The sequence below is a fragment of the Halichoerus grypus genome, chromosome 2 (assembly GCF_964656455.1).
Source record: "Halichoerus grypus chromosome 2, mHalGry1.hap1.1, whole genome shotgun sequence".
Taxonomy (NCBI): domain Eukaryota; kingdom Metazoa; phylum Chordata; class Mammalia; order Carnivora; family Phocidae; genus Halichoerus; species Halichoerus grypus.
In genome coordinates this window covers 147126833-147143323 of record NC_135713.1, presented here as the reverse complement: position 1 = coordinate 147143323, position 16491 = coordinate 147126833, and the positions used below count along the sequence as shown (strand labels likewise).

General features: G+C 45.8%; 1 protein-coding gene across 6 annotated transcripts; it reads left to right on the top strand.

The window, feature by feature from the left end:
* The first annotated feature begins 3629 nt into the window (after window positions 1-3629).
* Window positions 3630-16117, top strand: LOC118527721 (Golgi-associated RAB2 interactor protein 6-like). 6 transcript variants are annotated; one of them, XM_078067699.1, is made up of 7 exons: window positions 4045-4221; window positions 5224-5399; window positions 7767-7969; window positions 8479-8740; window positions 9489-10075; window positions 11351-11394; window positions 14041-16117. In XM_078067699.1, exons 1-7 carry the CDS (start codon window positions 4191-4193, stop codon window positions 14049-14051), a joined length of 1314 nt encoding a protein of 437 aa, XP_077923825.1. In that variant the 5' UTR covers window positions 4045-4190; the 3' UTR covers window positions 14052-16117. The 6 variants fall into 6 exon arrangements, with proteins under 6 accessions (XP_077923822.1, XP_077923820.1, XP_077923825.1 ...); XM_078067696.1 differs by having other exon boundaries at window positions 3630-4146; window positions 11163-16117; XM_078067694.1 differs by having other exon boundaries at window positions 4044-4221; window positions 11163-16117.
* Window positions 16118-16491: the final 374 nt, after the last annotated feature.

Below are 16491 nucleotides of genomic sequence, written 5' to 3'. Positions count from 1 at the left end.
AAAGAGAAAGGAGGCAAATTAATAAAATTATGAATGAAAGGGGAGAGATCACGACTAACACCAAGGAAATAGAAACAATTATTAGAAATTATTATCAACAACTATATGCCAATAAACTGAGCAATCTGGATGAAATGAAGGCCTTCCTGGAAACCTATAAGCTGCCAAGACTGAAACAGGAAGAAATTGACAACCTGAATAGGCCAATAACCAGTAACGAGATTGAAGCAGTGATCAAAAACCTCCCAAAAACAAGAGTCCAGGGCCTGATGGATTCCCTGGGGAATTCTACCAAACAGTCAAAGAAGAAATAATACCTATTCTATGGAAGCTGTTTCAAAAAATAGAACCAGAAGGAAAACTTCCAAACACATTCAATGAGGCCAGCATTACCTTAATCCCCAAACCAGGAAAAGACCCCATCAAAAAGGAGCATTTCAGACCGATATCCTTGATGAATATGGATTCCAAAATCCTCAACAAAATCTTAGCTAATAGGATCCAACAATACATTAAAAGGATCATCCACCACGACCAAGTGGGATTTATCCCCAGGATGCAAGGGTGGTTCAACATTCGCAAATCAATCAATGTGATAGAACACATTAATAAGAGGAGAGAGAAGAACCATCTGGTCCTCTCAATTGATGCAGAAAAAGCATTTGACAAAATACAACATCCTTTCCTGATTAAAACTCTTCAGAGTATAGGGATAGAGGGGACATTCCTCAAGTTCATAAAATCCATCTATGAAAAACCCACAGCGAATATCATCCTCAATGGGCAAAAGCTGAGAGCCTTTCCCTTAAGATCAGGAACACGCCAAGGGTGCCCACTCTCACCACTGTTGTTCAACATAGTACTAGAAGTCCTAGCAACAGCAATCAGACAACAAAAAGAAATAAAAGGTATTCAAATTGGCAAAGAAGAAGTCAAACTCTCTCTTTTCGCAGACGACATGATACTTTATGTGGAAAACCCAAAAGACTCCACCCCCAAATTACTAGAACTCATACAGCAATTCAGTCATGTGGCAGGATACAAAATCAATGCACAGAAATCAGTTGATTTTTTATACACTAACAATGCAACCGTAGAAAGAGAAATTAGGGAAACAATTCCATTTACAATAGCACCCAAAACCATAAGATACCTTGGAATAAACCTAACCAAAGAGGTAAAGGATCTATACTCTAGGAACTACAGAGCACTCATGAAAGAAATTGAAGAAGAGACAAAAAGATGGAATAATATACCATGCTCATGGATCAGAAGAATAAACATTTTTAAAATGTCTATGCTACCCAGAGCATTCTATACCTTCAATGCCATCCCAATCAAAATTACAATGTCATTTTTCAAAGTGTTGGAACAAACAATCCTAAAATTTGTATGGAACCAGAAAAGACCCCGAATCACCAAGGAAATGTTGAAAAAGAAATACAAAACTGGGGGCATCACGTTGCCCGATTTCAAGCTATATTACAAAGCTGTGATCATCAACAGAGCATGGTACTGGCACAAAAACAGACATATAGACCAATGGAACAGAATAGAGAACCCAGATATGGACCCTCAACTCTATGGTCAAATAATCTTTGACAAAGCAGGAAAAAACAAGCAATGGAAAAAAGACAGTCTCCTCAATAAATGGTGCTGGGAAAATTGGACAGCCACATGCAGAAGAATGAAACTCGACCATTCTCTAACACCATTCACAAAGATAAACTCAAAGTGGATGAAAGACCTCAATGTGAGACAGGAATCCATCAAAATCCTAGAGGAGAACATAGGCAGTAACCTCTTTGACATCAGCCACAGCAACTTCTTTCAAGATTCATCTCCAAAAGCTAGTGAATCAAAAGCAAAAATGAACTTTTGGGACTTCATCAAGATAAAAGGCTTCTGCACAGCAAAGGAAACAGTCAACAAAACAAAGAGGCAACCCACAGAATGGCAGAAGATATTTGCAAATGACACTACAGATAAAGGGCTGGTATCCAAGATCTATAAAGAACTTCTCAAACTCAACACCCAAAAAACAAATAATCAAGTCAAAAAGTGGGCAGAAGATATGAAAAGACACTTCTCTGAAGAAAACATACAAGTGGCTAACAGACACATGAAAAAAGGTTCATCATTAGCCATCAGGGAAATCCAAATCAAAACCACATTGACATACCACCTTACACCAGTTAGAATGGCAAAAATGGACAAGGAAAGAAACAACAAATGTTGGAGAAGTTGTGGAGAAAGGGGAACCCTCTTACACTGTTGGTGGGAATGCAAGTTGGTACAGCCACTTTGGAAAACAGTGTGGAGGTTCCTCAAAAATTTAAAAATAGAGCTACCCTGTGACCCAGCAATTGCACTACTGGGTATTTACCCCAAAGACACAGACATAGTGAAAAGAAGGGCCATATGCACCCCAATGTTCATAGCAGCAATGTCCACAATAGCCAAACTGTGGAAAGAGCCTAGATGTCCTTCAACAGATGAATGGATAAAGAAGATGTGGTCCATATATACAATGGAATATTACTCAGCCATCAGAAAGGATGAATACCCAACTTTTACATCAACATGGATGGGACTGGAGGAGATTATGCAAAGTGAAATAAGCAGAGACAGACAGTTATCATATGGTTTCACTTATTTGTGGAACATAAGGAATAGCATGGAGGACATTAGGAGAAGGAAGGGAAAAATGAAGGGGGGAAATCGGAAGGAGAGATGAACCATGAGAGACTATGGACTCTGAGAAAGAAACTGAGGGTTCTAGAGGGGATCGGGGTGGGGTGATGGGTTAGCCTGGTGATGGGTATTAAGGAGGGCACGTACTGCATGGAGCACTGGGCGTTATACGAAAACAATGGATCGAGGATCACCACATCAAACACTAATGATGTATTATATGGTGACTAACATAACATAATAAGAAAAAGAAGAATAAGAAACTAAAATGCATACTGCTAATTGAAAAGAAGCTACTCCAAAAAGGCTAAATACTGTAAGGATCCCAATGATATGACATTCTGGACAAAGAAAAACCACAGAGACGTTAAAAATACCAATGATCAAAAAAATATATATATATACATATATATCAATGATCACCAAGAGCTCAGGGCTAAGGGGAAAAATAAATATTTGAAGCACAGGATTTTTAGGGCATGGAACTATTCCGTATGACAGTGTAGTGATGGGCATATGACATGCATTTGTCAAAACCCAGTAATCTGTACAACACAGAGAGTGAATCTAATATAAACTGTGGACTTTAGTTAATAATAATATAGCAATATTGATTCATAAATCAAATACACCACACTACAGAATGATGCTAATAACGGAGCGAAATCTGAGAGGGGAGATATATGGAACTCTCTGAACTATTTTCTCAATTCTGTAAATCTAAAACTGTGTTAAAAAATAAAGCCAATTGTTTTTCTTTAAAATAAAAAAAAAATGGACAAGGGCTATGAGTTCTTGCCAGCAGTTCTCCCAAATACTTGCTCTTCACAAGGTAAAATTTGTTGTTTGTAAAAATTAAGGGTTTTGATTTCCACAAAGACACCAGAAAGGCCCTGAAGTCATCCTAATTCGTTATTTTTCTATCATATCTGATTGTTCAAAAACACTGCTTGCACGCTGTCACTTTACTGGTTTTCTGGTTCTCCTGTTTCTGAGATTTCCTTTAGCTTACTTGGGATGGTCCCAGAGGCCGACTTTAGTCTCCTGCTGCAGTCTGAGCGCACCATGCCAGGAGATGGGAACTAGCAGGAGACAACGACGGGCGGAGCACCCTCCCGCCACCTTCTCCGTAAAGCCAGGAAGGCTCCCGTTCCCGGTCCAGCTCCCTCCAGCTCCAACCATCAGACCCGTTTCTTGTGCAGTGTCCTTGTGCGCATGCGCCCCGGACCTACCGCTCTCTGGCCGTCCGGCTCCAGGTAGGCAGTGACTGCGCTTGCGCTCCTGCTGGCCCGCCTCCTGTCGTGCCCTTACCAGAGGAGCGTACGGACGTGGTGCGGGTAGTGCCCGCGCATGCGCTCTCCGTGTCCGTCCGCGGAGGGCTGCCCTCTCCCTGAGGGGGCACCGACTGCGTCTGCGCATCTTCTGCTGCGGTTTACGTCGTGGGTCGGCGGTGTTTGTGCGGAGTGCTGTCGCTCTCGGAGGGGTCGGCTGTGGGGATGAGGACACAGTGTTGTGTGACTGCTCCAGGTCACAATGGACAGAGTTGAAAGGCAGCCTGCGCGGCGGCGGGGAGACGGGGCTTCCCGGGACACGCGGGTGGGGAGCGTGTTCAGGGGGAGGGTGGGGGCGCCGAGGCAGCGGGGGCGGCCGCTGCACCTCGGCCCCCGAGGTGGGGTCTGGTGCAGCCTGGCTGTGCCCACCCGGAGGCGCAGGGGTCAGTCCTGCGGGGCCCAGGGAGGGGGTGCCCTGCGCGGGGCAGTGACAGCGGGGTAGCGGCGCCCAGACCACGACCTAGACCAGGGTTGAGTGCGCCTGACCCTCGCCTCGCGGAGAGCCCGAGGGGAGAGCCCTGGAGAGGGCGGGGGAGAACCTCACCAGGACCGGACTCAGGGTGGGAACCCCCGGGGCGAGTGCAGGAAGGCCGTTCAGCACGGACCTGCCTGGGACGTGGGCGCTCTGGATCCGAGTGGGGACCTGGCCGGGGTCAGGGAGGGGCCGACCCTGGCCCTGACCAGGGAGCAGGGAGGGGCAGTGGTGCAGATGGAAAGCCGTCCGGAAGGTAGAGCACGTGGAAAGCTCAGATCCGGTGGTTTGTCTTGCTTAGAAGTGGTGGCCACTTTCCTGGGTGCGGTGAATCCGTGGTGAAAGTGGGGAACTGCCGTGGGCGTGGGCGGGGGTGGGGGTGAACATCTGGAGCCTGAGGCAGGAGTCAGCAGGGCATCTGCAGGGGGTGTAGAGGTTGTTCCCTGCACAGGCTGGCTGGGGAGCGAGGGTACGGGCCCCGCTCTGGCTGCACCGAGCACCGAGCTGTGCGCTTATCCTGGTGCTGCTCTAGCTCAGCCGAGAGGAGGGGCGCCTCCCTCCAGCCCCCCGCGGGCACTGCCTGCTCACTGCCAACTAACCCCGGGCGGGCCGTGTCCGCGGAGGGCCCGTGTCTGAGTCACACCGTGGCAGGCTGTGTGTGTTGTGCGGCGGTGCTAGGGAGACATTCTAAGTGACAGGGACGAAATAACCTGCTCCTCTTGTCAGGTGACTTAGCGCAAGGGAGCGCGGAGAGCGGCATGGAGTCACCAGACGACAGCGCTCAGAGCTGCCGCATTCTTCCCATGTTCTGCAGCTCTGTGGGAAAGCTGCAGCAGCTCCTGGGCAAGGGGGAGTACCTGCTGCTGAAGGACGTGCCCGTGTTTGAGAGCGACTTTATCCAGGTGAATCACCCATCCTCCCCCTTCCCCCGACTCGTGCGTCTGGTCCCCCCTTCTCCCCGACTCATGCGTCTGGCCCCCCCTTCTCCCCGACTCGTGCGTCTGGCCCCTCTTCTCCCCGACTCGTGCGTCTGGCCCCCCCTTCCCCGGACTCGTGCGTCTGGCCCCCCCTTCCCCCCGACTCGTGCGCCTGGCCCCCCCTTCCCCCGACTCGTGCGCCTGGCCCCCCCTTCCCCCGACTCGTGCGCCTGGCCCCCCCTTCCCCCGACTCGTGCGCCTGGCCCCCCCTTCCCCCACTCATGCGCCTGGCCCCCCCTTCTCCCCGATTCATGCGCCTGGCCCCCCCTTCTCCCCGACTCATGCGCCTGGCCCCCCCTTCTCCCCGACTCATGCGCCTGGCCCCCCCTTCTCCCCGACTCATGCGTCTGGTCCCCCCTTCTCCCCGACTCATGCGTCTGGTTCCCCCTTCTCCCCCCTTCTCCCCGATTCATGTGTGTAGTTCCCCCCTTCTTTCCTCCCGTTCATTCTTTTCTTCCCACAACAACTGATCGAAGACCTATCATGTGCTGAGTGTGCAAAGATGTCTTCGGTGACATTGCAACCGGGTAGAGGAAAGCAACAATGGTTTTGTTTTGTTTTTATACTTCCTGATTTATCCACCCAGTTTTATCAGGTGGCTGCCCTTTGCCATACTTGCCTCAGATGTAATATTTTTTGGAGGAAAAACATGAATGTGGTTTAATCTTTCTGGACACACTTCCCTTCTTGCATTTCCCTTTCTCCTCAGCTACCACTGCCCCAAGTGTGGTCATTATTCTCATGCAGGTTTTGTCCCTTCGTGTGTAGGTACACACGTTTTATGACTCTTGGAGGTGCAATACGGTCTTGGGTTGGACGTGTGGACTTGCGACATGATGTCCTACTGGTTCGGCCATTTGCAGCTTGCTTTTTCTCCCTCAGTGTGTTTTGTAGAAACTTGAGGCTCCAGATATCCTGAAACCATATTTATATGGTTCTCTCCAGTATCCAAAGCAATTGGGTGTCCATTTCCTGTCAGCCTCACAACAGCCCGCTTACGTAGGCAGAACAAAGATCCCCATTTTACTCAGGAGCAAACTGAGTTCCAGGGAGTGAGGTGACTTTCCCAGGCCGTCAAGTGGCTGAGGCCCCTGCTTTCGGGCCTTCAGCTCAGGGAGTTTCTACTCCACACGGCTTTCAGGATGATGGTGTGGGTTGGGGCATAGCAGTGCGAACCAGACTTTTGGTGTGAGCAACCACACACCTCGTAAGTGTGACAGCAAGAAGAGTAGGTGAGAGTAGACCCCTGCGAATCAACCAGGAGCTCCACGACTGTACTTCTGTCACCGATTCTCAACCTTGGCTGTTCCTTGGAATAACCTAGAAAGTGTAGAAAACACTGATGCCCAGGACCCACTCCCAGGATTGTGGTGTAATGACCTGGACACTCTGGGCAGCAGGGCGCTGCAGAGCTCCCAGTTTATTGAAATGTGTAGGCGGGATTCAGAGCCAGTAAACTCACACAGACACGAGACGTAGATGATGATTCTCGTTCAACTATTGGAGAGTTAGGTGTAAGTGACTAGCATTATGCCCCTTTATCTTTAAATTCTTCATATGTCTTCTAAGAACTTGGACATTTGCCTATGTAACCACGGCACAATTTCATGAAATTTGCTGTTGATAGAATGCTATCATACTAGTGAGCGTTTACATTTTCTCAGTTGTCCCAATAATGTTCTTAATAGCTGTATTTCCCCATCCGGGATCATGTTTTACACTTGATCGTCACACCTTTTTACTCCTTGAGTCCAGAATGATCCCTTTGCATTTCATGGTTTTTTGCATTGGTATTTTTTAGGCAAAAAAGCTGTTTTTAGTTTTAATAAAATGTCCATTTTGCCAAAAAAAACTACATTTGTTTACTCAAACACTTACTGGGAAGTACTTGCATCGTGCGTGGTCTCTTGTGACTGAAAATCTGGTGATGCACAACTTTGTCCATCACATCGGGGCATGTGCAAGTCAATGCAGAGCACGTTTCCGAGGCTGAATTGCTGGGTCTTCGGCTGCGCCTGCCGACTTACTATTTTAATGGTGAACACAGGTACCTCTAGTACAAAGCATCTGACCACAGGCACGTTGAGGAAGGGGAGTCTGGCTCCTATGAGAGCTCAGATTGGAGAGGGAGATACGAATCCGTTCTGTTGGTATGGTACGCGGCTTGAACCATAGCCCGCTGAGTTTTTGCCGCACACCAAGAACTGTGGTGGCCACTTTATTTAGGAGCGGAGCAGAGGAGGACCAATAGGACGTAAGACGATGCCGCTTTCCTCTTTCTTCCAACAACAGATCAACAGAAGAGGAGAAGTGATTGATGTGCACAACGCTGTGCAGATGGTGACGGTGGGCGTTGCGTATACCAGCCGCCACCTCACAATGCCCGATGCCATGCTGCTGGCACAGCCAGCTGTGAGCTGTGCAGTCAGGGCCAGAAATGACCAAGATGCCCAGAGAAAGGACCTCAGGTCGACAGAGAGATTGGAGCTGACCAGGCGAGTCCGGGAATTTTAGTCCCTGCCTGTAGGACGTATGCAGAAGGGGCAAGACCATCAAGCACATGATTCACCATGACACAGAGCCCAGAGTGAGAGCGCCCTCCACAGCATGACCAGCAACTGTGGTGTGGTTTCAGAGGAGGAGAAATCAGACACCTTTGTGGGGAAAGTGGCTATCGATTATAGAAGAAGGGTTGTGGGAATAAGACCAGGAAGAAAGTTGGAGACACATAGTTGCAGGCCGTGCATGGCAGAGTGGGGGGCGGTCTTGTAGGTGGTCAGGAGCCATCGTGGTGTTGCATGAGGTCCAACGAGCTAAGTGCTGTACTCCAAATTAAGACTGCACTTATCAGCGATGAGGAGGTGGACATGAGAGCTGAGGTCAAGCAGACAGGATTTGGCAAATCCTTTAGCAGAGAAATAGATTCAGACTGGGCCAAAGGACTCCCTCCCTCTTCCTTCCCATTTGTCTCAACCTAATCCCCCACTTCTTTGCTCCCCAACAGGCTGCTTCCTTTGAAGTTTGTCAAGTTATCCATCTATAATCATGAGAAAAAACAGTTCCACTTGAAGCTTGCCACTGGGCGCTCTTTTTACCTACAACTGTGCCTTCCTTCAGATGTGAGACAAGATCTGTTTGCATGCTGGGAAGACTTAGTGTACCTGCTGAGACCGCCAGTGGAGGCTTACAGTGGGACCCAGGCCCAACCTGCTGGTGACATGGTCTCCATACCTGGGTTGGAGGCAGAGGACAGGAAGAGCCCAGCAGTAAGCCTTTGCATAGACTCTTGGAGATGGGGCCAGGGTGATTTGGAAGAGCAGCTGAGGCTTTTCCAGGCTGCTCTCTGAGGCTCACCAGGAGAAGGCATTGCATTTGGAAGAACTCAGGCCAAATAAGGCACCATGCAGAGACCTTGCCACACTGGAAAGGCCACAAGTGCTTCTGAATATCCGTGGCCCCTTAGATGTTGGCTCCTCTGCTCTCATAGCCAATGTTCTAATGCCCTCAACAGCATCCCCACTGCCCAGGCCACTCTGGGACAATTGCTACTACAACCCAGGTGGTCCGATCTGTTGGGGGACACTTCCAAGTATGAAAAGTCCTTCCTTAACTGGAGCCGCGCACTGATTTTTCTGTGCATCTGTGGCATGCTTTGTGCACATGTGCGCAGTTTGTTCCTGAATAGGAGAATGTAAAAGCATAGCTCTTGGCCAGCAGTCTCACTCCTGGGACTCTGTTTTGCAGAAATGCTAAGACAAGTGTATAAAATAGAAGTGCGAGGATGCTCCCTGAATGGCCACAGTGCTCTCCTGGCACTGGAGCTGTCCACGTAAAACTTGAGTGACCATCGTGGGGGTGCCGTAGAGGGGATTCCTACATCCACTGGACTTGATGACCTCAAAGTTTCTCCCAGTTATAAGCTCTGGAGTAGTTCAGCTTCAAGAAGGCAAGTGACAACCCCTTCTAGTCTCACTTACTTTCTTCTCTACTTCCATGTTTCTCCCCTCGGCACAGGCCATGGAGCTCCATGGAGAAGGGGATCAAGATCAGGTCAACATCAGGAGCCTTTTCATGGTCGCTGATGTGTCTGGGGCCACCTCTCTGGCTTATACTGGTGTGGAAAGAAACCGACAATACGCTTCATACTGTATGCGTAGGAACACACCGTCTGTCCCAGTCCAGGCACCTGCAGGGCCCGTCCAAAGGGCAGAACCAGGGGCAACAGTAACTCTCCAGGGCAGCATGAGTGTGGTTGAAGGAGGGGAGGCAATCAGCAGACCTGTTACAGACAGCACGGAAAGTCCAGAAATGGGACCCTCCGTCTCGGCCTTTCAGAGTGAAGGCAACATGAGCAAACAGGATGGAGGCCAGAGAGTCTCCCCAGTCCAGGCTGAAGCCCCAAGGAAGAGTAAGGAAAAGGAGAGAACTCCCACTGAAAGGCTTTACCATCTTAATAGGATGTGGGAAAACAAATCATTCCTGAAATCACATGGAACCCCTCGGGGAGATAAAAGAGAGAACCAGAGCAGCCTAAAGGAGCGAGGATATGGCTCCCTACTCCAGGAACACATAAACCTCAGCCTCACCCAAAAGGGGTCCAGGTGGGTGGCCAGATTTCTCTCCCTCCCTGCTTTCTATTGGCCTTAATTCATTGTTCCATTTTCAGATGCCCAGTACTCAGGTGCATGTGGTGAATCGGGATGAGTGAAACCCTAGCTCTCTCCCCAAGGAGTTGGCAGTCCAGTAGAAAGGGTTGCACACTCCTTTGCTCATCCTTTTCACTTGCTGCAGAGCACCGTATGTGCTAAATCCTGGATGGCACAGGCAAACGAGCAGTACAGTCAGAAAGTCGGATGTGTGAGTTGGATGTGGTCTGGCCGTTTCCCTCTGAACTGTGAGCTCTGAGAGGACAGGGATGTGCATGGCACCTCAGGAAGGAAACTGCAAGTCCTGTTTCTTCCTCTGTGCTGGTCCTGTGTGGACACATCTGGGTCTCACAACCAGAAACAATAAAGTCCTATTGATCTTAGTTTTACAGAGGAAGGAAATGGGGGTTCAGAGGACATGAGTGACTTGGACAAAGACACACACACACTGATGAGTGTACAGTGAGGATTTCAATTTGTCTTTCTTGCAGCTAACCTGTGTTCTTCCTCAGCATTTGGGAATTATTCTAATCACTAATTCAAAAGACAAGAATGTGAGTACTCTTAAAAAAAAATTCAAACTTGTGGAAAAATTGCCAAACAATCATACAGTTTCTGTATATTTCTCCTCCAGCCTGTTCTCATAGTAACACTCTGTCAGAGCCAGGGGAGAAACATTTGAATTGCATTGGCATTTTGGTTCCAGGATCCCACACTGCATTTACTGGTTATTTCTTTGCAAAAACCAATTGTTTGCCCCCCACTTTTAGCATTCATTGGTGGATTTTGTCTGCACCAGTTATTCTTGTGGTGTTTGCCTAATGATTTTATGTTTCCCTGATTCCCTCTGGCTATATGAATTGGAATCCACTATTAGGAAGAAGTATCCTTTCTCACTCATTTATGTTTTTATTCAATTATTTATTTATGACATGGATATTTATTCTATGGGTTATAATCAACTTTTTTTTTTTTTTTTGGCTTTGATTATTCTAAGGTCAGTACAAATTCCTTTATGTTGTTTCCTGTGTTCCTTCAACAGGTCCCGTCTTTTAGCATTTCTGGTGCTTCCAGATATTCCAAGGTCATATTTTCCCTATCCCAGCTTTGTAATCAACTGCTTTTCCAGGGAGTCCCAGCTCTTTTTATTGGAAACTGGTGTTTATATAACAAAATATTGTCACTACGTGATACTTGTTTTGACTAGGTTTGTTCTATTTTGTTTTTCAGGTTATCTCAAAAATTGAGGAGGAGCTTGTCTAGAACTAGGTCAGGTAGGGTACCATAATCCAGAGATTGGTTTCCTTGTCCCGACCACTCTTGTGCAGCTTCTCCTAGTCTCCAAGGCAATGCACGTTAGCCTTTCGTGGAACTCAAGGATATCAACTAGAATGGATCTCAAATGTCAACACAGTTCACCCACCCATTTCAAAGATAGGGAAACATAATTTTCTTAAAGTGGGTCAATTTATTCATTTCTTGGAACAATTAAATGCCTACTACATGCCCTATGATAATAACTGGTATATATAAACGATTAGGCAGAGTGGGGAGTACATGCAGAGACACAGGATATAGAGTCTCAGCGTGGAGACAGCTGGGTGAGTTTAGGGAGCTCACAGCTCAGTGGAATTGGAGCAGGAGATGCAGGGAGCAAGATGTGCTCAGGCAGAGATGGGGGTGCACAGGAGTGATTTGACCACACCTGTGCTTAGAATGGTCACTGCATAAGTGAGTACAGGAAAACTGGAATCAGAGAAGCCAGTTAGGACTTTGGCCATGCAGGGGAGAGATGATAAAAGGCCTGAACAACAGGCATGTAGAGGGGACATGGGCACAGACCCCTTAGAACGTGGTGAACGATTAGACGAGTGAGGGATGATAGAGAATATGAAATGACACACAGGTTTTCTAGACTTGACGGGTAGATAGTAGCACTGTTTATAGAGGTGGGAAGATACAAAAAGATGAGCAAATACAGAATTAACTGAGTTTGGACGGATCTGACTTGGCCTTTGTATTTCAAGGCATTCCAGTTTGATAGGACAATATCTGATAATTCATTATTTTTAAAAAAATTTATTTTAGAGAGAGCAAGCAGGGGAGGAGCAAAGAGAGGGAGAGAGAGGATCCTAAGCAGACTCCTCACTGAGCATGGAGCCTGATAGATCTCTGAGCTCCTGACCCTGAGGTTAGGACCTGAGCTAAAACCAAGAGTTGGATGCTCAACCAGCTGAGCCACCCAGATGCCCCTGATTCATTACTTTTTAAGTAAACATTGACTTTGTGCGTACTGTGTGTCAGATTCTCTGCTCTGGGCAGGGCAGGGTGAGGTGTGCAGCCTGTGAACAAAGCCCATAGGGAGCTCACAGTCTCTGTAGAGAGATGAGCTGTATTAAGGGTATAAAAACTACAGCATGGGGCAAAATTTGAGCAATGCTTTTCCAGTACCACATCTCAGGGGAAAAGAGGAAACATTCAAGAGACAGTCACTAGTCAGTATTTGGCTGAAATACAGTATGCTCATGAAGACGGTAAGGTGGTTACAATGGGTGGGTCCATATTGCCACACGCTTCAAATACCATGCTTAGAAGTTTGTACTTCGTTGTGGGCTTTTTTTTTTTTTTTTTGGCAAGGAATGATATGATCAGTAGGCTTTTGAATCAGAATCCATGAGTGAATTAAGTGAGAGTCAAAATTAAGAATCTCTTCCTTTCCTCATTGTCTATGGGATACCTTCATTGTGTATCATCCTGACTCATTTCCAGGATCTTAACATTGAGCCCTCCAAATGGTTTTTTGTTCAGACCTTCAAAACTCCCCATAATGCATAGACGGCATTACAAGTTTCTGAAAGTAAAAGCTTCAGTGAGATAGGCTCTATTTGTATGAAATACAAATTTGCAGTAACAAGAAATCATTGTATTAGTTGGCAACATTTTTCTTTGTTATGATGCATAAAATATTATCTTTTGAACCGATAGCGTTATAGTTCAAGTGAAATACTTTTGCTTTAATCCATACATGTATGATACATACACTTTTTTGTATACATGGTATATTTTATGGCAAAAAATACTGTCTTCATACCTTCATCTGTGTACAGATACAAATACCTTTAATATAGGACCACTCGACTGGGGAATAGGAGGGATTGTGGCAGAGACTACTAGTGGACTACTCATTGTCCATTCTTGCTTTCCTTACTAACGACCTTAATTTAATTGGGAACAAGCCCCCCCATAGCATTGGCTTCTTACTGCCTGAGGGCACTTAGAGAAGGAAGCATGGTTTATTAATTTTGCTGGTAGGTGTTCCACTTTGTTGAGATGAACCTCTTCATTTTTCATCATGTTTTGAAAATATATTTTAATGACCTGTGTTAACTGTCTTTTTTTTCCTTTTTTTTTTTTTTTGAGACATTAAGGTTTTCCATTTTATTTTATTTGTCAGACAGTGTTGTGGCATTATATTCTGGTCAACTGAATAGTATGGTTTTTTAATACTATTAATAATAACACTATTATTAATAATAGCTTTTTAATACATCCTATGGATAAAGATGATCTTTGAGTTTGTATCTGACCTGCTTAGGTTCAGCCATAAGTCCTACCTGTCGCCTATGGGTTTTGCTTTCTACATCAATTTGATTTAAAATAAAAATGGGTGGATTGCTCTAGGTAGCATTGACATCTTCACAATATTTGTTCTTCCAATCCATGAGCATGGAAAGTTTTTCCATTTCTTTGTGTCTTCCTCAATTTCTTTCATGAGTATTTTATACTTTTCTGAGTACAGATACTTTGCCTCTTTGGTTAGATTTATTCCTAGTATCTTACGGTTTTGTATCTTATGGTGCAGTTGTAAATGGGATCAACTCCTTAATCTCTCTTTCTTCTGTTTTGTTGTTGGTGTACAGAATACAACTGATTTCTGTGCATTGATTTTATATCCTGCCACTTTACTGAATGCAATTCCTATCAAAATACCATCAACTTTTTTCAAAGAAATGGAACAAATAATCCTAAAATTTGTATGGAACCAGAAAAGACCCCGGATAGCCAGACGAATGTTGAAAAAGAAAAGCAAAGCTGGTGGCATCACAATTCCGTACTTCAAGCTCTATTACAAAGCTGTCACTGGGGCGCCTGGGTGGCTCAGTCATTAGGCGTCTGCCTTCGGCTCAGGTCATAATCTCAGGGTCCTGGGATCGAGCCCCACATTGGGCTCCCTGCTCCGCGGGAAGCCTGCTTTTCCCTCTCTCACTCCCCTTGCTTGTGTTCCCTCTCTCTCTGTGTCTCTCTCTGTCAAATAAATAAATAAAATCTTAAAAAAAAAAAAAAAAGCTGTCATCATCAAGACAGTATGGGACTGGCTCAAAAACAGGCACATAGATCAATGAGACAGAATAGAGAGCCCAGAAATGGACCCTCAACTCTTATGATCAACTCATCTTCGACAAAGCAGGAAAGAATGTCCAATGGAAAAAAGACAGTCTCTTCAACAAGTAGTGTTGGGAAAATTGGATGGCCACATGCAGAAGAATGAAACTGGACCATTTCCTTACACCACACAAAAAATAAACTCAAAATGGATGAAAGACCTAAATGTGAGACAGGAGTCCATCAAAATCCTAAAGGAGAACACAGGCAGCAACCTCTTCAACCTCAGTCACAGCAACTTCTTCCTAGAAACATCGCCAAAGGCAAGGGAAGCAAGGGCAAAAATGAACTATTGGGACCTCATCAAGATAAAAAGCTTTTGCACAACAAAGGAAACAGTCAACAAAACCAAAAGACAGCTGACAGAATGGGAGTAGATATTTGCAAATGACATATCAGATAAAGGACTTGTATCCAAAATCTATAAAGAACTTATCAAACTCAACACCCAAAGAACAAATGATCCAATCAAGAACTGGGCAGAAGACATGAACAGACATTTTTCCAAAGAAGACATCCAAATGGCCAATAGACACATGAAAAAGTGCTCAACATCGCTCGGCATCAGGGAAATCCAAATCAAAACCTCAATGAGATACCACCTCACACCAGTCAGAATGGCTAAAGTTAACAAGTCAGGAAATGACAGATGTTGGCGGGGATGTGGAGAAAGGGGAACTCTCCTACACTGTTGGTGGGAATGGAAGCTGGTGCAGCCACTCTGGAAAACAGTATGGAGGTTCCTCAAAAAGTTGAAAATAGAGCTACCATACGATCCAGCAATTGCACTACTGGGTATTTACCCCAAAGATACAAATGTAGGGATCCAAAGGGGTACGTGCACCCTGGTGTTTATAGCAGCAATGTCCACAATAGCCAAACTATGGAAAGAGCCAAGATGTCCATCGACAGATAAATGGATAAAGAAGACGTGTGTATATATATACAAAGGAATATTATGCAACCATCAAAAAAAATGAAATCTTGCCATTTGCAATGACATGGATGGAACTAGAGGGTATTATGCTAAACGAAATGAATCAATCAGAAAAAGACATGTATCATATGATCTCACTGATATGAGGAATTCTTAATCTCAGGAAACAAACTGAGTGTTGCTGGAGTGGTGGGGGGTGGGAGGGATGGGGCGGCTGGGTGATGGACATTGGGGAGGGTATATGCTATAGTGAGTGCTGTGAATTGTGTAAGACTGATGACTCACAGACCTGTACCTCTGAAACAAATAATACATTATATGTTAAAAAAAAAAAAAAGTAGGAAGGGAAGAATGAAGTGGGGGAGGGGAATCGGAGAGGGAGACAAACCATGAGAGACTATGGACTCTGAGAAACAAACTGAGGGTTCTAGAGGGGAGGGGTGTGGGGGGATGGGTTAGCCTGGTGATGGGTATTAAAGAGGGCACCTACTGCATGGAACACTGGGTGTTATATGCAAACAATGAATCATGGAACACTACATCAAAAACTAATGATGTAATGTATGGTGATTAACATAATAAAATAAAATAAAAAAATAAAAATGGTATCTATCTCACGCGTGCATCAGTGTGGATGGTTGGGACTCTCTGTGGCAGTTTTCTGCATACTTTTGTTCTCAAAGATTTGGATATTCTCTTTACTTTTAGACTCAGGCATCTGCAGCCCAGATATGAACCTAGTTTATACACAAATTCATGGGATTGCTCACTTATCTCAGCTACCTCTGCACCTTTTTCATGTTCCTAGGGGGTCTTTTCCTGGTTTTCCTACTAGTAATTGGGACTTTAGTTACTTTGCTCTGATGTGCACTTCCCATGACTGTGTCTGTCTCCCTTCCAAGCAATGAGAGAGTGTGAAACAAAAGACCAACAGGAATGCTTGCTCCCCATACTACTGGGATCAGAGATCCTGTATTCAAAGAGAAGTGTT

What these genes read in the sequence shown, in the direction of transcription:
- LOC118527721 (XM_078067694.1), top strand. Translation starts at nt 4,191, where the DNA reads ATGAGGACACAGTGTTGTGTGACTGCTCCAG. An exon ending in TTGAGAGCGACTTTATCCAG is followed by an intron (nt 5,400 to 7,766) that starts GTGAATCACCCA and finishes TTCCAACAACAG; the next exon opens with ATCAACAGAAGAGGAGAAGT. An exon ending in AGGACAGGAAGAGCCCAGCA is followed by an intron (nt 8,741 to 9,488) that starts GTAAGCCTTTGC and finishes CCCTCGGCACAG; the next exon opens with GCCATGGAGCTCCATGGAGA.